Here is a 20460-nt window from a genome sequence, read left to right on the forward strand (position 1 = left end):
GCACATCATCCATGATGGTTCTTATGATATATTATCACTGCCAGAAACACCTAAAAATATCAATCACTGCGGGGAAGGAACTGTGTCTTCATGAGTTATGTCTTTTATTCCAGGAGGAAACAAAACAAGGAGAAAAAGAAAAACAACCAAAACAAAACAAAATATTAAGAGTACCTTTCATATCAGACTGAGGGGATCCGAATTCTAACTTACCACTAACTACCTGTGGGCCTTGGGCCAGTTACTTTATCTGAGTCTCAGTTTCTGCATCCATAAGTGGAGTTTAGCAAGGCACCTGCTGCATCAAAGGCACCCAATCTTTTGGCCATTCTTTTTTACAGTGCAATAAGCTAGAAAGGCCTAGGTTCAAATCTAGGCTCCACTACTCATTTGCTAATCAGATGAACAGAAAGCTTCCAGCTGAGAACTCCTTATCAGGGCAGCTCAGGTTTCAGCACAATTCCAGGCTCACCGCCCAGGACAGTGCCCCTTGGAGTTTAAGCTGAAACACCCGCTCATGGGGTGCCCTCCATACACACTGGCCATAAGCTTGGCCAAGCATAGACCAGATAGAGTGGTCTGTGCCCAGACTGGATTTCAGGGCCTTCTCACTAGAGGGCGACATCCTGTGGGAGCACCAGAGAGCTGTGTCTTTGGAGTCAAGCCAACCTGGCAAGGCCAGCTCTATAGTGTCACCTGGAGTTCATGGTTTCACCCTCTGAGTCTGTTTCTTGGCCTGTAAACTGGGGGCATGATACCTGGATGGAAGCTTTATTATGAGGATTAAGTGGAAGAAAAAAAGAAAAAAAAAAAACACATGTCTTAAACACTGAGTATATAGTTGGTTTCAATAAAAGGTAGTGGCTGTCGTTATTCTAAGTGTTACTGTTAACTTGGTGGCCTCCTCAGGTTAGCTATCCAGCAGGAATGGCTACCGGCTGCGTTTTGAGCCTAGCACGATCCCCAAGTCTCAGCCCCCAAGTCCCCCTGGAAGGGACTCCTGACTTCACGAGGCCAGTAGAGGAGGCAGCTGAGAGACTTTCTGAGGAACAGGGCTGCAGACTAGAGTTTATGAGTTTTTGACTCTCAGTACCTTTTTTTTTTTTTTTTTTTTTTTTGAGACTGAGTCTTGCTCTGTCCCCCAGGCTAGAGTGCAGTGGTGTGATCTTGGCTCACTGCAAACTCTGCCTCCAGGGTTCAAGCGATTCTCGTGCCTCAGCCTCTCAAGTAGCTGGGATTAGAGGTGTGTATCACCACACCCATTAAATTTTGTATTTTTAGTAGAGACAGGGTTTCACCACATTGGCCAGGCTGGTCTCGAACTCCTGACCTCAAGTGATCCTCCTGCCTCAGCCTCCCAAAGTGCTCAGTACTCTTCTTAATTGACTAACAAAGAAAATCAGGACTGGCTCCTTCTTCTCTGGGGCTTCTTTTCCAAACTAGTGCAGACCCAATTTTTTCACCATCTGCCTGTGGCATGCTTTGGGCATGGGGAGCCCTCTCTATCCCCTCATGGCACCGTTAGAGCGACTTCATTATGTATAAAGAGAGACCATGGAACAACAGGACTGGATTTTTAATAAACAGTGAAAGTTTATACATCAAAATGAATTTTATCTTCTTCAAAGGAGTCAGATACCTGGGAGGCTGTGTGCAAATTCTAAACATTTTGTGAACTTTCCCTTTGGGTTCTTCTTTAAAGCCTCTAGCACATTTTTTCTCGCATCCTCAGAGTTAACATGCCCTCTTCTTTTCAGGGTAGATTTAATTTTTGGAAATAGCCAAAAGATATTTGAAGCAGAACCTGTGAAATAAAAAGAGGTTAGTCATGCAGGATAGCAATACGTTAGAATCAAAAATAAGGTTATACTTAGAAAATATTGATTTGCCTTTTTGATGCTGCATGTATATAATCTGGCTCTGAAATCATTGGCACAAAGTGGACTTCCAAACAAGCCTGAGCAATAGAAGTAGATGTGGAAATAATTTCGGCTTCCCAAGGCAAATACTTTGATAGGAACAAACAACCATTTAGATATAAAAGATGTGATACATTCCTTTAAAAAGAATTTGACCTTATATCATTATAGGCACACCTCATATTTCAATTATTTATATAGTTTTTCTTGAGCAATTGCTGGTTTAAGAATAATGTCATGTCTTTTGCATGCTTATATCATTTGGATATTTCCTTCCTTCCTTCCTTCCTTCCTTCCTTCCTTCCTTCCTTCCTTCCTTCCTTCCTTCCTTCCTTCCTTCCTTCCTTCCCTCCCTCCCTCCTTCCTTCTCAGGCGTATGTTGAAACAATTAGACTAAAAGATGATGAAATACTCAAGGTACAAACCAAAGAAGATGGAGACGTCTTTATGTGGTTGAAGCATGAAGCTACCCGAGGCAATGCAGCAGCTCAGGTAAAAATGCAGGCTACTGTCTTAGAGATTCTATCCGCCATGATAGACTGGGTTATACCGTGGTAATGAAACATCTCAAACCTCAGTGGCTTAAAACAATACCACTATTTCTCACTCACACTACATGTCCAATAGAGGTTGTCAGGGGCAGGCCATAGTTGTCACAATCCCTTAAGAGCCCAAGATGACAGAGATTTCCAAAACCATTGCAGTCAAGCCATGGCCATAGCACCCTACCAACTGGCTAACCGCTTCTGCCCAGAAGTGGGATATTTCACTGGCCAATGTAAATCGCGTGGCCCCTCTTGACTTCAAGTTCTGCCACTCACCCAGAAGGAGGGAAAGCCACAATATTTACGACCAGCCCTAAAGACTACCGTCAGGTACCCGGGAGGCGGAGCTTGCAGTGAGCTGAGATCACGCCACAGTACTCCAGCCTGGGCGACAGAGCGAGACTCCGTCTCAAAAAAAAAAAAAAAAAAGAAAGAAAAGACTACCATCAGGTGCATTGATGCATCCATCAGATAGAAAAACATGATGCACCCTGGGGTGCAGGGGAAATTAGGTGTCCAGAAGACCACGAACTCAGCTAGAAGAGCAATAGAAAGTCATTTATGGCTTGTTGGACCACAAGGATCAACCTTGTCTCTTGAACATCTCTTCTCTTTGGATGGACTTTTAGGAGGTACGAGAAAGGGCAGACGGCTGGGGAAACACCCTCTCTGCTTCCCTGCTTTGATTTCACTATGAAGAGGAGCCCTTCGTGGGAGCCTATGAACGCTGATTGCACTGGGAGGAAGCCTCCTTCCCACAGGAAGGATTTAACTTGGGCTTAATGCTCCCTGTGAATGCAGCAGCGTCGGGAAGAGCTTCTGGGGCTGCTAAGGAGGCTGAAGCCCAGAGACGGGAAAGGGAAAGAAAAAAGAAAGAAGTCACAGGCATTGACAGAGCAGACAGTACGGGGGCTTTTTTTTTTTTTTTTAGAGTCAGGGTCTCACTCTGTTGGGCAGGCTGGAGCGCAGTGGCATGATCATAGCTCACTGCAGCCTCAAAGTCCTGGGCTCAAGGGATCCTCTAGCCTCAGCCTCCCGAGTAGCTGGACTATAGGCATGTGCCACCATGCCGTGCCTTGCTAATTTTTAAATATTTTGTAGAGATGGGATCCTGCTATGTTGCCCAGACTGGTCTTGAACTCCCAGCCTCAAGCAATTCTCCTGCTTAGGCCTCTCAAAGTGCAGGAATTAAGGCCCACCACACGTGGCCCAAGAGGCTCTTTTGTAACAGGTCTCCCGCCTCTCTATAGGGGTCTTCACCACATTTCAGGAAATACTTTGCTGGAAGTTATAAGTATTGGGGAGGAAAAGGGAAGAGAATGAGATGAGAAGAGAAGCAGAAAGAAGGAAAGACAACAAGCGACCCATGTGGGACTGGAATGTTAACACACATGGCTCTGGCCCCATTCCTGGGCATCTGTCCCCAGCCTGCAGTCTCTGTAGTACAGGAAGGATATACAAATACGGGAATGTATACAAAATAGTATGGCCTGGCACGGTGGCTCACACCTGTAATCCCAGCACTTTGGGGGGCCAAGGCGAGTGGATCACATGAGGTCAGGAGTTCAAGACAAGCCCGGCCAACATGGAGAAACCCCGTCTCTACTAAAAATACAAAAATTAGCCAGGTGTGGTGGCTGTGCCTGTAATCCCAGCTACTCGGGAGGCTGAGGCAGGAAAATTGCTTGAACCTGGGAGGTAGAAGTTGCACTGAGCCAAGATCCTGCCACTGCACTCCAACCTGGGAATGACTGTGCCAGAGCCATTTCCTGGGTATGCCAGAGCTTGCATTAACTTTTTTAACAATAGGCACTTCTTCCTTCCTATGTTCACTAAGTCTTTGTTGAGCAGCTTCTATGACCTGTTGAGCTCTGCTGGGTAAAGGGGCCAAGGAACAGGGGCAAAGATAAGTAACATCTTGAGGTTCCTCCCTCCCAAGAGCTTCCAGCCTCCAGTCTGATGGTGGACCCAGCCATGTAGACAAATGATAAAAGATCAATGCTATAGAAGGATGCCCTAATGATACAGATGTGCAGAGACCTCCATGCCAATCACATGCCGAAAGAAAGGGCAATATCTCCCAAAAGAGTGCCATTTGAGGAGTTTGATTATTGACGAAGTTCCAGCTAGCTCTGGTCCTGGGTACAGTAAATACACACACACACACACACACACACACACACACACACAGACACACACGAACCATTCATTTCTGGCTTGCATTAAGGGCTTGTATTTACCTAAGTCCACGTTCATGGCTCTGGCCTCCAGTTGGAAGACAAAGTATATCTAGCTAATCCTTGGTTCTCAATTGAAAACATTGTAAAATAGGTTTGCCCTCCCACCTTTCAAAGTCTTGTGTTAAGCATTACACAGGAAAAGTCATTGTTCTAAATTGCTATTGTCTTTAAGCAACGATTGGCCCAGATGCTGTTCTGGGGGCAGCAAGGTGTGGCCAAGAATCCCGAAGCAGCAATTGAGTGGTATGCCAAGGGCGCCCTGGAGACAGAGGATCCTGCGTTAATCTATGACTATGCCATTGTGCTATTCAAGGTAAGAATCACTTAATTTGTGCTGAAATTGTGCAATTCTTATCAGACTCCTGAGCAGTTTCCTGTGGGCGGGCCGGCAAACAGGGAGTCGATAATTGGAGAAACTTAGTATATGCTCCTGTCACTCTTGATGGAAAGGGATGTTGGCTAAAAAGGCAGAGTCAGAAGCAATTCCCTGTTCTCATTTTTAATCATTAGTCTTATGTTTGGCACCTGGATTCTCTGTGCTTTTGCAAGAATCGTGGCAGTCTGGAGGAGATACCCGTATTTTATCGATTGGCACTCAGCTGCCAGCCCCCACAGGCACTGCAAGTTTGCCACCAGGCAGAGTTCTCTTTTAATTACAGCTTAAACATAGTGTGTAATTGGGCTGGATCCCAACAATCCTGCTGATGAAAATAAAGATCTTGGTTTTAAGCCAACAGGAGAGGGGTGGGAAGAGCCTAGCAGACAAGCATTAAAGTCCCACCTCTGTAACCGTCAGGTATGTCCTTGGAGTCACCTCATCTCATGGGACAGTGGCAATGACCACAGATTGAATGAGATCATAGGACCAATGGACTTTGGGGACTGTAAAATGCCGAGTTCTTTATACAAAATAGTATGGCCTGGCATGGTGGCTCACGCCTATAATCCCAGCACTTTGGGAGGCCAAGGCAGGTGGATCTCCTGAGGTCAGGAGTTCAAGACAAGCCTGGCCAACATGGTGAAACCCCGTCTCTACTAAAAATACAAAAATTAGCCAGGTGTGGTGGCTGTGCCTGTAATCCCAGCAACTTGGGAGGTTGAGGCAGGAAAATTGATTGAACCTGGGAGGCAGAGGTTGCACTGAGCCAAGATCCTGCCACTGCACTCCAGCCTGGGCGAGAGAGCCAGAATCCATCTCAGGAAAAAAAAAAAAATTAGTAATAGTTCACACTGACTGAGTGGTTGTTACCTGCTTTGCACGGACTAATGCATTAAATCCTTACAACTGACTTACAAGGTTGATACCTTGGTGTATTATGATCGCTCTCCATTTATATGGAGACAAAGGCACAGAAAGGTTTTGTAACTTGCCCAAGGTCACCCAACTGGTACATTTCTGACTTGGAACTGGGATCTAGGAAGTCTGGCTTCACAGTCTGTGTTCATCCTCCCCAAGCACAGAGACATCAATTCATCAATCTTAGAAAAGTAAAAAGCTTTGGCTTTGGTAAGGAAATTCTCAGACTTATGTCCATACCCAAAGAAAGCAGCTGCCCCCAAAAAGCAAGGATCTTCAAACAAGGCCAGGCCCATCTCCAGAACACGGCTGTGGCCACTCCGAAATTAACAACCATGGCTGTGGCTACATTTCTAACCCCCCCTACCCTATCAAAGCCTGAAAACCTATTGGTTGTGTTTTCCAAATTGAGGTCTCAGACCTTCTCTTTCCAGTTGTCAAATCAACATGGAAATGCTTTGAATCTGAGCCATGTGCCAATGCATTCATGTATCTGTTCAATAAGCAACCATTCCATTCAGGGCTGACCCAATGCCAGGCTCTGGGCTACATGGAGGGACATACGGATGCATGAGTCACGTCCCTGACCTCAGGGAGCTCATACACAGAGAGGAAGGCAGAAGACTGACATCAGTAGGCACAGAGGAGCAGCACCTGTCCACCAGAGTGGAGTCCAAAGATGAAGGCACAAATCAGACGTTATCTCTGCCCACCAAGATCTCACAATCTACAGGGAGAGGCAAATCCAGAAATAAATGACTCTGGGAGCGACATAATGCCTTCTCTGGGTTTGCTTTCTCACACCTGCAGGCTTTTTTGCAGAGAGGTGGGGGTTCTGCATTCTTGCTAAGTTTTCTCTGGGTGGGAGGAAGGAAGCCCTTTATTAGCAGCTCAGGGAAGATTTCCGCCTCTGGCTAGAAGATCTCCCCAAGTGTATTCTGTGTGAAAGAACCCCATGCTGAAAATGGGCTTTCCATATGCAAAGAACAGTAAGTGCATTTGGCTGTGTGGGGGCATCGGGCTTGTATGCAAAGATGGTACCAAGATGGTGGCTGTGGTTCATTCCAGGTAGTCGAGTCCGTCTTATCTCGCATCCACATGAGGATAAAGCTTTGACTTTGACAGCAGCAGCTGTCCTCCAATCCATTCACTCAGTGGGTAGTTACTGAGTACTTACGATGTACCAGGCTTCCCATTTCTCTCATTTAATAACTTCCAATACTACTCAGATTCGTGTAGAGTACATCGTCTTTGTGCAAGAAAAGTTATCCCAGTTTGGACTCGATGGCGGGTACAGTGTAAACATCCCTGTCCTAGACTGTGGGGGTTGTCATTGCAGCTCTAACTGTGAGGCTTGGGCTAAGTCAACCGCTCTGGGCCCCTGTTTTATTTCTTCAAAACAAAAAAGAGTTGGAGAAGATAGACTTATTATACTTCAACCAGGCGCTAACGTTCTGTGATTCTGGTCTTTCTGATGCTTTTCCAGAAGTCCAGAAAGCTCGTCTCCTCCCCGTCCAGTTACTCCAAGTGTCCTTCTATGTCCTTTTCCCTCTCCTCTTCCTCCCTAATTAAATGAAGCAGTGGTGCCATTCTGAAAAATATTTTCATCTTCCACTTTGCTTCAGTTCATTGGTTTTATTAAATAAGCCAGTTAAAGTCGAGTAGAAACTTGGCATATGTAATTTAACCTTTAGTTGGATTCACAGTTTTATTTGGGGTCCTGAAAGACAGCCAGTCGAGTATATCCTGCATGGTTCCCAGATCCTACAAGGAGGCTATGAACTGAAATAGGCAGAAGAAAATAGAGAGTGGCAGTTACCAGCTTGGATTCTGGAGTCCACCCGTCTGGATTCAAATTCTGCCCGCATTTCCCATTGTGTGACTAAGGGCACATTTCTCAGATGAGAATATAATAGCAGCACCTCAGGTGGGGTCAATGAAGCACTTAGACAGTGCTTGGCCAAAGTTAATTAACACAGGAATGGTAACTAGTGCTGTTTCCGTTTACTATAGAGCTAAGCGTCTAAATAGCGTTTGTAGGTGTGTTTGTTGCAAAACCCTCTCACATTCAAATCACAGGCGATCCTGTCAACTGTTGTCTGAGTCCAGGAGGACCCCATGTGGCACATGGGGATTGGGGGTATCAGTAATTCTAAGTGAGTTTGGAAGCAGCAGTGGTTTACAGCCACCTCCTCCCCCTTGCCTGGCTATCTTTGCTTTCAGATCTACGCCAAGAGATACTCAAGGACCTCCTTCCATTCTACCCTTGAGCCCACCATCTCCCCAGTGGTCCTCCAGACATCTCAGTGTGTTCCACAGAGTTTCTCTCTTGTGACAAGAACCCCAAAGCCCGTGTCTCTCTGTTGTGGACAAACCACCTCCCCTGGAACATCTTGATTTTGCTGGAAGAACCTTGTTAGTTTCTGTTAGTTACCTCTGAGGCAACCGATTCTGCTGCGTTCTATCTTCTGTGGAGCCGGTTCTTGAGCTGATTCTGAAGCAACAATGTTCCACCCCGGAGACCCCAGCCAGCACTGATGAAGGCTGCAAGCGACAGCCTGGTAACTCCTGACTGTCCAACACAGATAAAGTGCTTTATCTGGCTGGCAAATTAGGTAGTCCCCAGAGGAAAGCATCCAGGATGGCCAAACCCATTTAACCTGATTCATAGCTTCCCCCAACAGTACCTGTGGATTGACAGGGTTCCACAGGGTTGCAGTTGACACAGGGATTACTGCTAAGCTGCAAAGTTGAGGTTTGTTGCCTGTGCTCCACAAATATAAGTGAAATAATAATGATGATGATGATGAAACAGCACTGCCTATAGAAATCCCTAAGCTTGGGTTTAAATGAAGAAAGTTAGGGTTTTATGTTTAAGTATTTTATATTCAACACTAATGTGTCTGTATGTGTGCAGTCTGGTTTTATTTTCTTTGTAATCGTCACTGTTTATCAATGTTTAGGGTCAAGGAGTAAAAAAGAACAGACGGCTTGCCTTAGAGCTGATGAAGAAAGCAGCTTCCAAGGTAACACGTGCATATTATCAAAGGGAAACAGTTCCACCACACACACCCACACACTCTCGCACGTCTAAAAAAAGGAAATGGCCAGCCTCTTCCTACAAAGCCCTAAGGTGGAAATGGGGTGGTGAGCGGTTGGTCGCAGGCACGGCACCCCCACTGCAGTGATTAGTCACTTTTTAGTTACAATACATACAGAAACTTGCCACAATAGGGGCAGCAAAATTCAAAAGCTGAATTCACCTTCCAGTCAATAGCATTCGGGCTGATTTTGTTTGAAGGCTAAAATTATAATCAGGAGCTGCCCTCATAACAAGCAGCAGGACCCCTGGAAATTGAATGGGTATAAATGCCACTGAATTCAGGAAACCAGAAGCCTAACTCCTTTGAAGGTTAACTCTGTGGTGTCCGTTTCCCATTTGTTTCCTGTGCATTGATAACAGGGCTGTTTATTAAGTTTATTGCTAGGATTGGGAATTATTTTGCTTTTGTCACTATTTACACTTAAGTAGTATCATCAAGTCGGCTAGTTTCTATACAGCTCTACAGAATGGAGGATACAATGTTGCTTTTGAGGGGCCCCCACCCACACATGCACACACATGCACACACACACACACGCATGCCCAATGCATGCACAGTCACATGTGCACACTCATATGTGCATGCATACTGATGTCCAAATAAATAGATTTGCAGAAACTACTAGAAATCTACACCTTGACAAGGCACCTTATAGCCCTTTTGGCATCTGGATGTGCCTCCAAGGCTACCAATATTTGCCTTAATGATGAAGACTCCTAAAATGACCATGCTGATTTTTCTTCTTCATTCTCGTCTCCTGAGGAGTTCAAAGTTGCATACAGCAGGAAGTTAGAGCATAGCATGAGAGACCTAAAAGATTGTTCCTCCATCTATGTGTTGTCAAGAGGACACATGACCCAGGGAGAGGGAACCCCCTGATATGTACCCCACTCCTGACAACAGCAACTCTAGGGCAGGAGTAGAAAAATAAGTTAACGGTAGTCATGGAAGTCATTGGTTGCAGAGGACCATAAAATGGGGCCGTGAGGTGGTTTCTTGGAAGGTGTGAAATTTGCATCTCTGTACCATCCTAGTGGCGAATTGATGTCTAGTGTGCTTTATTCTGAATGAATTTTAACAGAGCTTAGGTAAATAATGAGGAAATACAGTTTTATTGATCTGGAATAGTCATGGCCTTAAAAGTATTAAATGATTCTCATTCTTCACTGCCGTCCCCTTCTGCTTCTGCCCCTCCCAGACCCTGAATTCCCTGTCAGAACTGGGGGTACCACGCAGAGACAGAGCACCTGTGCTGTGCAAGTAGGATGTTGCGTCTGCTTCCCACAGAGTGCGTGTTGGTGTTCAGGGCAGAGGAATCAACAGATGGGCAGGCGGATCACCTAGAAACCATCCCAGTCGGGGCAGGTTTCAGGCCTCAGTTGAGCGTTCATGAATTTCAAGGGCACTATTGATGCAGCAGGGCAATCAGAGGCCTTTTATAGACAAGCGTGTTGCATAAGAGCCCACAGGAGCAGAACAATGATTTGGGGGCTAACATTGCTGCAGAGATGGAAGGCAGAATCCCAGCAGCAGTCGGGTGAAACCCACCTGGGAAGACTGTGAGGCAGGCTTGTGTTTTCTAGCACTTAGTTTTTCTTTAATGCCATCTGCTCCAAAATAAGAGAAAGGGAAGGTTTTGTTCAGGCTTAGGCAGAATGCTTCCACAATAATTGCTTCCAGAGCTCTTTAGATTTCATTTTTCTAAAGTTAATTTCTTTATTGTTCCAAAATTTAGGGATTGCATCAGGCAGTCAATGGCCTGGGATGGTATTACCACAAATTCAAGAAAAATTACACCAAAGCAGCAAAGTACTGGTTAAAAGCAGAAGAAATGGGGAACCCAGATGCATCATACAATCTTGGAGTCCTGCATTTGGATGGCATCTTCCCTGGAGTCCCTGGAAGAAATCAAGTGAGTAAGACTTGAGGCCCACTCTGCAACTGGTCAGTCCCTTGATCATGAAGCATTTGTTGAAGGTACACTGTGTGCCCCAGACACAACCCCAGACACAGTCCCTGTCCTCGAGGAGCTCAGGGGGTCTCGTAGGAAGACAAGATAGTGAAGAGGAAAGGGTGGCATCTGGCCAAGTGCCAAGTGTGTGGCAAATGGTGTGACGCGAAGCTCTGGAGCCAGGAAACAGTGAAGGCCAAAGCAGCCAGGAAGGCTTCATGGAGGAGGGGGTCTTGAGCTAGAGGGAGGAGTGGGAGATGACACAGGACAGGAATAGAATGAGATGGAGCAGAGACTGATCTTGCTAGAAGCAAGGAGAGCTAAGTCCAGATATGACTGCCTGGTGTGAAACCAGTTTTAATAATAATGGGCCGGGCGCGGTGGCTCAAGCCTGTAATCCCAGCACTTTGGGAGGCCGAGGCGGGTGGATCACGAGGTCAGGAGATCGAGACTATCCTGGCTAACATGGTGAAACCCCGTCTCTACTAAAAAAATACAAAAAAAAAAAACTAGCCGGACGTGGTGGCGGGCGCCTGTAGTCTCAGCTACTTGGGAGGCTGAGGCGGGAGAATGGCGTGAACCCGGGAGGTGGAGCTTGCAGTGAGCCGAGATCACGCCACTGCACTCCAGCCTGGGAGACACAGCGAGACTCAAAAAAAAAAAAAAAAAAAAATGAAAATACAATGGCAATCTTAAGTGTTGATTAAGCATTTCCTCTGTGCCAAGCACCATGCAAAACACCGTACCATGTGCTCTCTTACATAATCCTAATTCTCCTCTGAAATAGCTCTTAATACTCTGGTTATGTCCATTTTTCAGATAAGTGACTGAGGTACTGCGAAATTAAGTAACATAGGGTCACACACTTCGTGGTGTGAAGACCTGGCCCTAGTGCACAGTGGAAGTCCACTCTATTAATAATAATGTTGATGTTGGTAATCATAACCTAAGCTACATTATTATTATTATTTTTTTTTCTGAGACAGAGTCTCGCTCTATCACCCAAGCTGGAGTGCAGTGGCACAATCTCAGCTCACTACAGCCTCCACCTTCTGGGTTCAAACGATTCTCATGCCTCAACCTCCGGAGTAGCTGGGATTACAGGCGTGCACCACCATGCCTAGTTAATTTTTGTATTTTTAGTAGAGATGAGGTTTGCTGGTCTTGAACTTCTGGCCTCAAGTGATCTGCCCACCTTGGCCACCCAAAGTGCTGGGATTACAGGCGTGAGCCACTGTGCCCGGCCCTGAGCTCAACTACATTTAACAAAATGTGGTGAACACCTACCCAGTGCCAGGCACCCTTCTGAACACCGAGGACATAGTAGCAGGCAAATCAGTCCCTGCTCTTATGAAGTTTCATTCCACCAAATGGAAAAGACAATAAACAAATAACTATGTAATAGGAGGGGAGGTGAAGATCAGTGCTATGCAGAGAACTAAAACAAGTTCAGGAGGGCTGAGAACAGTGGTTCACACCTCTAATCCCATTACACTTTGGGAGACTGAGGCAGGCAGATCACTTGAGCTCAGGAGTTCAAGACCAGCCTGGCCAACATGGTGAAATTCCGTCTCTAAAAACACAAACCCTCATCACTAAAAATACAAAAATTAGCCAGGTATGCTTGTAATCCCAGCCACTCAAGAGGCTGAGGCAGGAGAATCACTGGAACCCTGGAGGCAGAGGTTGCAGTGAGCCAAGATTGCGCCACTGTACTCCAGCCTGGGCGACAGAGCGAGACTCCATCTCAAAAAACAAACAAACAAACAAAAAATGTATTTTTAATTTTTATATAGTTTATATGTGTATATAAATTTTTATTTATGTATCTTTTATATATATATGTAGTATGAGGAGGTGGAGATTGGGAAATGCTATTTTATAATGGAAACCAGGGAACCAGGGAAGGCCTCTTTCATAAGGTGATATTGTATAGACTCCTAAAGGAATCTTACAGATATCTGGGAGAACATTCTGGAAGGAAGGAACAGGCAGTGCAGAGGCCCCGAGAAGGTAGCAGGCTTGGTGTGCTAGAGGAGCAGCAGGGAGGCCAGAGGAGTGGAGTGGAAAGCAGAAGAGACGGAGAGGGTGTGAGACAGGGCTAGGGAGGAAGCCGACCAGTGTGAGACTTAGTTTCTGCTCTGAGCAAAGTAGAAACCACTGGGCAGTGTTCAATGGGGCAATGATGGGTTATGTTTTAAAAGTTCCTCCTAGATCCTGCCTACTGGAGACATGGACAGGAGCAGTGGGTTCATGCATTGGATCCAAGTGAGAGAGGGCAGTGGGCGAGACCAGGGCAGTGTCAGTGGAGGGGCTGAAATTGGGTTCTACATGTATTTGGAAGGTTGAGGCAGCAGGATTTGCTGGTGGATTGAATGTGGGGTGTGAGAGGTGGAGAAGAGTCAGGGATGACTCCAGGGCGTTTGTCATCTGTTGCGCTGGAAGAATGGAAGTGGCATTTATTGGGAGGAACAAGATTGTGGCAGCAGCAGATTTGGGGGTAGGAGGGGAAGAATTGGAAGACTATTCTTTTTGAAACACTGTGATAAACCTTGAGAATGTGTTATCTCATTTAATCCTTGCAACAGCCCTTCACTGTAGGTGCTATCTGAAGGCACATTTTTCAGTGGAAGGAAATTAGATTTGGAGAGATTAACCAACATGCCCAAGTCCACACAGCTAGTAAGGAGCAGAGCTGGGATTTGAACCAAGCCTGCCTAACTTCAACGCCCTTGCTTTCAAAAAACAATAGCTAACTGCCTCAGAAAAATAAGAGTAATCAGTGGAAATATACCCATCTATATGTTTGTCTTATTCTTTCCCTCTACCTGTCTCTGATGACATAAGTGGCTGTATATTTTTATGCATAGCAAATGTGTGCTAACCCTCCCAAGACATCTGTGAGTGAAGTTTTCTTATTGTCACATTCTAATTCTCACCTTCCTACTGGAAATGCAGTTTTTGCACATGAGTTTGAAGAAAGGTTTTAAGCAGGGTTAGGAAAGCAAATGCCTGGATTTTCACCTGGTGTGACTTCTGATATAGTCTTCTATCTAGCCTGCAGGGGGTTATGTGAGGATCAAATGAGATGGCAATGGTATTCATAATTACATATTGTCTTATTTATTGGGTAAACTTAATCAACAGAATAGCTGAGGCAAGGTCATGCATCTCAGAGGCTGGCTTCTGTGATTGGCTATCTTCCTGGAATTGTTGCTTGCCCTGGTTTTAAAGCTATCAGAAGTTATAAGCCTGTAATCATATCAGGCTTAAAGCATCTTACCACCTAGCCTCCGGTGAAACCAGCCCAGCTAGGATGACTCAACATTTGTTCATCTCTCATTACAGACTTTAGCTGGTGAATATTTCCATAAGGCTGCACAAGGCGGACACATGGAAGGAACCTTGTGGTGTTCTCTCTACTATATCACAGGCAACCTGGAGACATTCCCTAGAGATCCTGAGAAAGCTGTTGTGTAAGACTGTCAAACATTGCATTTGAAGGGAAAGTCATATCCTAGATTCACTGTGCCTGAGCATTTTTTAAATTGAGTTTTTTATTTTTACCAGTTATACATGCATGTAGTTTTAAAAGCCACATAATTTGACAAGACAAAATTAAAAATTTTAATTAAAAATTTAAAAATAATTTGACAAAGGCAAAACAAGAAATTCTTGCCTACCCCGCTTCATCCCACCCCCAGACTCTATTTTCTGCTCCCTAGAATGAATCACTTTCAATCTTTTTTGAAAGATTTATTTATTGATTTTATTTATTTTTTATTTGTCTCTATTTCTAAATAACATGCTTATACCACTATTTCTTGGTATTTTCATGCTAGGCATTGTCTAATGATGTCCCACTGTGAACGATAAAGATGTAGTTTCCTTTGACTCTGCCACCTCCCACTACTCAGCTCATTCACACTTCCTGCCATCTGTCATCTTCCCAATAAGTATATCATTTTGGTTACATTAGTATCAGGGCTTACATTATTATGACCATGTAAATGCTATTTCTAACTGAGCCATAGTATACTATGATTACTTTTCCTTTCTTGCACAACTTTTTCTTTTCTATGGATTGTTACTTATTTTTTATTGTTTATTTGCTAAGCTTTCTGTATACTTATCATTTTCTATGTACTTGATCTCCAAATTCTCCTCCAGGTGCCTGAATTTCCTCTCAGTATGTCCAGACCTATCTACATATTATGTTAATTTAACCTTCCTGGTAACATCCGTCCTGGAGTCTTTGTTCAGGACAATGCTGTCATGCTGAGATTAACTGTCATTATTATGGATATTTACTTTCCCTCCATCTCTGTCTTTTTTGGTTCTCTTCTTTGCCAGACCCCTTTCTTTCTCTTTCTTGGTCTGCACTTACATTTTGGTAGAGCACATCCTATAGTAGGTTCCTGAGGTATGGTGAATGGGAGGCACATTTTTGAGGTCTTGCATGTCTGAAAATGTTTTACAGGAATTATCAAACCATGACCCATAGATGAAATGTAGCTTGGTACCTGTTTTGTATGACTCCAAGAGCTAAGAATGCTTTTACATTCCTGAGGAGTTATAAAACAAATAAAGAAGGATATGCAACAGAGACTATATGTGGCCCATGAAGTTTACGGTATTTAGTATCTTGCTCTTTACAGAAAAAGAGTTTGTCGACCTCTGTTTTAAGCCACCCTCACACTGATACCCTGGCTCTCCAAAAGATTGTTCTTCGTAACACATTTGGGTTCAAATCCAACCTGACCTGACCTTCGTGATAAACTTGACTTAGACTGACTTGGTTTTTTATCTTTGTTATTTAGTATATTTGACATGAATATTCATGTTTTGTGGTTTTTCTGTTATCCTCTCGTTATTGATTTCTAGCTTAATTTCACTGTGATGAGAGAATATATTGTGAATGATTCCGATCCTTTGAAATTTGTCGAAGTGTGCTTTATGACTAGTATATGGTCAATTTTGGTATATGTTTTATGGCTTCTTGAAAAGAGTGTACTTTCTGAACTTGTTGGGTACAACATCTACATATATATCAGTTACATCAAGTTTGTTAATTATGTTATTCAGAGCTTCACCATCCTTTCTGATGTTTCTTTTTCTGCTTGTTAGGTCAGTTACTGAAAGAAGTATATTAAAATCTCCAACTATATTTGTGAACTTATTTACCTCTCCTTTTAGTTCTGTCAATTTTGCATTATATATCTTGAATCTATGTTATTGGATCACATAGATTTAGAATTGTTTTGTCTTTGTAGTTGATCCCTTTATCATTTTACAATGTCCTCTTTATCTCTGTTCATGGTTCTTGCCTTAAAGTCTATTTTTTCTGATGATCATATAGTTATACCTGATTTTAGTGTTAGAGTTTGTATGATTTATCTTTTTCCATTTCTTTACTTTCAACTTTTCTTCATTCTTAAATTTCAATGCATGTCTCTTGTAAGCAGCATATAATTAGGTATTTGTATTTTTTAATTTTTAAAATTTTGTATTTTTAATTATTTTTTGTATTTTTAAATTTTCATTTTTAATTGGTGTATTTTGTCCCTTTACATTTAATGTAATTGTGGATATGTTTGGTTTTAAATATACCATTTTCCTGCTTATTTTCTATTTGTTACTTTTGTGGGGGGTTTTGTCAGGGGTCACTTTTGTGGGGGGCCTTTTTTTAATCTCTTTTCTTACTCTTCCTTTGTACTAATCAAGTATTTTAAAAAATTATTCTACTTCCCCTTCTATTAGCTTTCTAGTTATGCATTCTTAAACTATTACTTTAGTAGTTATAAGTCTAAAGATTATAACAGACTAGGTCATTACTAATAAACTCCTAATAAATTAGGGAACAAAGCCAAATAGGGAAAGCTAATAATAAGTAAGTAAACATGACTTAATAGAATACTAGAACTCTTGGTAGAGATTGTATTTTTTCATATTGGTGGATATATTTCATTATGTATCTTACATGTCTTTGTTTCCATAAAAGACAACTCCTAATCATTCATAAGAAAGGGCACTAAATGAAAAGCTCAGAATGCATTTTCTTTACCTTCTTAACATTCAGTTCTGGTTTGTTGTTCTATAAAAATTCTAACTAGCAAAATATTCCCAAGTGGGATTTATTGAGAGCATATGAAGAAAAACATTTTATTAAATTTGCCATGGTTTGCATATTTTCTCTTCCCTTTTTTTTTCAGATGGGCAAAACATGTAGCTGAGAAAAATGGCTACTTGGGCCATGTCATTCGCAAAGGCCTCAATGCCTACCTGGAAGGTTCATGGTAAGCTTGGGATCCACGTTAGAGCAAACTTTTTTCCCTGCCTGTCAGTATAGTCTTATGAAATGGAGTCTTAAAATGCAACTGAGAAAGCAATTTGCAGGGAAATCACAGCTCCCAGTAATGATATTCAGAGTATCATGGACTGATTGGCTGTTGATTAGAAAACATAGCATTTCCATGTTTAATTATACACAAAAATTTGTTCTCTAGGGGAATTGTTCACACTCATCAAGTTGAGAGAGATATACAAATACATTGATTTCTCTTTCCTTTAAGCTTGCCCCTTTTGGTTTTAGAGTCTGGAGACAGCATAGGGGATCTTAGGTGAGACCCTCTGCTTTTTATTTCCAGGCCACAGAAAGTCCAGAATTTCTACCTTGTTCCTAGCAAGAAGAGAGATCAGTGTTTAAGGCTCAGGCTACCTCTTCCATAGATGTTTTACCGCATCTGCCATGACTAGGAGCCTGGGATTGCTGGAAGTCCAGTATCCAATGGCACAACCAAACAGATGCCCTTCTTCCTAACCTTCTGGTGGAGTTAGCAAATCTCATCTTGTTCTTTATGGGATGAAACATGATGCATGAGGACCCACAAATGCTCCCTGTTTGCTGTTACTCATAGATTTTACAAATAAGGGACCCCTCCCCCAACTTGACCAATCTCCTTTCTTTTATTTTTTTCTGTCAGTTCTAGCATTCCATTGTTGTTTTAACTTGGGTCACATTTTCTTGGCTGGTTTATTGCCTAAATGATGTGGATATTTCAGTAATAACTAAAAAAAGTCCTCGGTCCACTGCCTCAAAGACATTAGATGAGACTCAGCATTGATCACATTCTGATTTGAACCTTAATTAAAAATTAAAGTGTAAGTTCAAAAGAATGACATTTTCCCTTTTAGTCCATGGCTGCACATGCAACCAACAGATAGCATCTCAATGAGTGAGAATCTTAAATTAGAAAATGTAGGAGAAATGAGGCCAATGAAGAAAGCACCAAATGCAAATTTTTATTATCATCATCCTGTGAAAGTTTATTACCTGTGACCTCACTTTGCACAATCAAAAAGAATTTTTTTTCAGAAAGTTACTGTTTCCCCATCATAAACGTACCTTACAATTTTTTTGGGATGCTTTATCTTGTTTCTCAAGTGAACTTCAGTTCATAAAACTCCCAAATTTGACTTTAATTCATTCTCTGCTTCTTGCTCTCCCAACCTCCCACCCTCTGCTTCCTACAAACTTCTTAGGATGAACTAAACATTCAATATCGGAGTGTTTATTTTTGGGGTTTTCCCAAAGGAAGAGCACTCCTGTAAACACTCCTCCCTAACTCACCCCCGCCCCCATGATGTCTAACACTGTTTCTCTCATGGAGTCTTTGTTAGTTCCTTAGCTTTCTTGCCTACTTTTGATGTTTTGAAGCTTTTTTGAGATGAAGTCTCACTCTGTCACCCAGGCTGGGGTGCAGTGGCACGATCTTAGCTCACTGCAGCCTCCGCCTCCTGGGTTCAAGCAATTCTCCTGCCTCAGTGTCCCAAGTAGCTGGGATTACAGGTGTCCACCACCATGCCCAGATAATTTTTGTGTTTTTAGTAGAGACAGGGTTTTTCCATTTTGGCCAGGCTGGTCTCAAACTCCTGACCTCAGGTGATTCACCCACCTTGGCCTCCCCAAAGTGTTGGGATTACAGGCCTGAGCACCGCGCCTGGGTCCTACTTTTGAATTTAATATCACAAAGCACTTTAGCACATTTTAAAAGCTGCTGTGAAGGGCTAGATGAATTAAGATTTTTGTGACTTGTCCTCCTTCTTAGAATACTCAGCCTCATCATGGTTTTTTTCTGTTTGGTTGGTTGGTTATTTGGTTAGTTGGGGGAAGGAGAAAGGAGACCTGAAGTGTGTCCCGCACCCTTTGTGAGTTTGGATTCAGTTCCGCAGATTTTACTGAGTACGCTTAAATGCAGGATGCCTGGCCACAAGCTTCCACAGATGCCTTAAATAGGGCTTGGGGAAATTTGCTGCCTCATCTCTTCTGCAGGCAGGTTCTCATGTGGCCCATATTCTATCTGATCTCTGAGCCCTTGCACTGACTTTTCCCTCTGCCCAGGAATCCTACCTAACTCCTTATTTCCTTTTGTTCTTCTGTGGATCATGATTGCTCTTTACACGTCAATTGCCTGATCACATCTATCCCAGTTCCCTAAACACAGGGGTGCCCGGAAAGTGTTCAGAAACTACTGATTGAATGAACTAAGGTGAATAGAGGGTACAATTATAGCTCAAGGGCCATGAGCAGTATGTAAAGATCACTGGGGATACAAACAAGGAAAAGATGCCTGGTTTGGGAAGCTTGGGACAGCCTTCATGGTAGAAGTAATGGATGATGTGGTCTTGAAGGATGGGTGGAATTTCCACTTAGCCAGGCAGGGAACAGCATTTATGGTGTAGGGAATTACAGGAACAAAAGCAAAGTGATAGGAAAATTCTAAGTGAGTCTACAAAACATTATGCCATGTGGGTAAAACTTGAGAGGGATATATAATGAAACCAAAGAGGTGCTACTTTATGGAATTTTGAATGGCAGATTATGCATTTGTAAAGCAGTGGGGAGCCATCAATAGTTTTTTATTTAATTTATGAAGCAGTGGGGAGCCATTGATCATTTTGGAGAGCGTAGTGACGTGACAGAGCCTGTTTCTAAGATGCTTAATCAAACAGCTGTGTATGGTGAATAGAAGGGAGAGCCTGAAAGGGGTTAGTTCAAAAGGAGCCAAGCATTTGTACGGAAGACGTGGCATGAGTCAGTAGGGTGGCTTCTGTCTTCTTTCATCATGTAATCATTGATACGTGTGATATATACATAACCTCCAAAGCATGACAATAAAATGAACAGCCATAAAGCTACCACTCTACTTAAAGAAATAAACATGGCCAGTGCTGGTGAAGGCCCTGCTGTCTCTCCCAGATTAAATCCCATCCGACCGCCAGTACTCAGAAGTAACCATCATCCTAGCTTCTTGTTAGTCTGCCCCTTGCCTTCTTTATATTTTTAATATATATGGATATATTCCTAAGAAATGAATTTAGTTTGGCTTATTTCTGACCTTTAT

The 20460-nt window shown here is 43.1% G+C and overlaps 1 protein-coding gene across 2 annotated transcripts in view; it reads left to right on the top strand.

Moving 5' to 3' along the window:
• Positions 1-20460, top strand: part of LOC105487824 (SEL1L family member 3) — a 117088-nt gene that overhangs the window by 71432 nt on the left and 25196 nt on the right. For both annotated transcript variants that reach the window (XM_011751441.3, XM_011751440.3), the window contains exons 12-17: positions 2292-2411; positions 4877-5017; positions 8965-9027; positions 10841-11017; positions 14405-14532; positions 17269-17352. In XM_011751441.3, the coding sequence (XP_011749743.1) occupies positions 2292-2411; positions 4877-5017; positions 8965-9027; positions 10841-11017; positions 14405-14532; positions 17269-17352 (713 nt within the window). The remainder of the gene's footprint in view (positions 1-2291; positions 2412-4876; positions 5018-8964; positions 9028-10840; positions 11018-14404; positions 14533-17268; positions 17353-20460) is intronic.

Source organism: Macaca nemestrina, chromosome 3 (assembly GCF_043159975.1).
Source record: "Macaca nemestrina isolate mMacNem1 chromosome 3, mMacNem.hap1, whole genome shotgun sequence".
In the NCBI taxonomy this organism is placed as follows: Eukaryota; Metazoa; Chordata; class Mammalia; order Primates; family Cercopithecidae; genus Macaca; species Macaca nemestrina.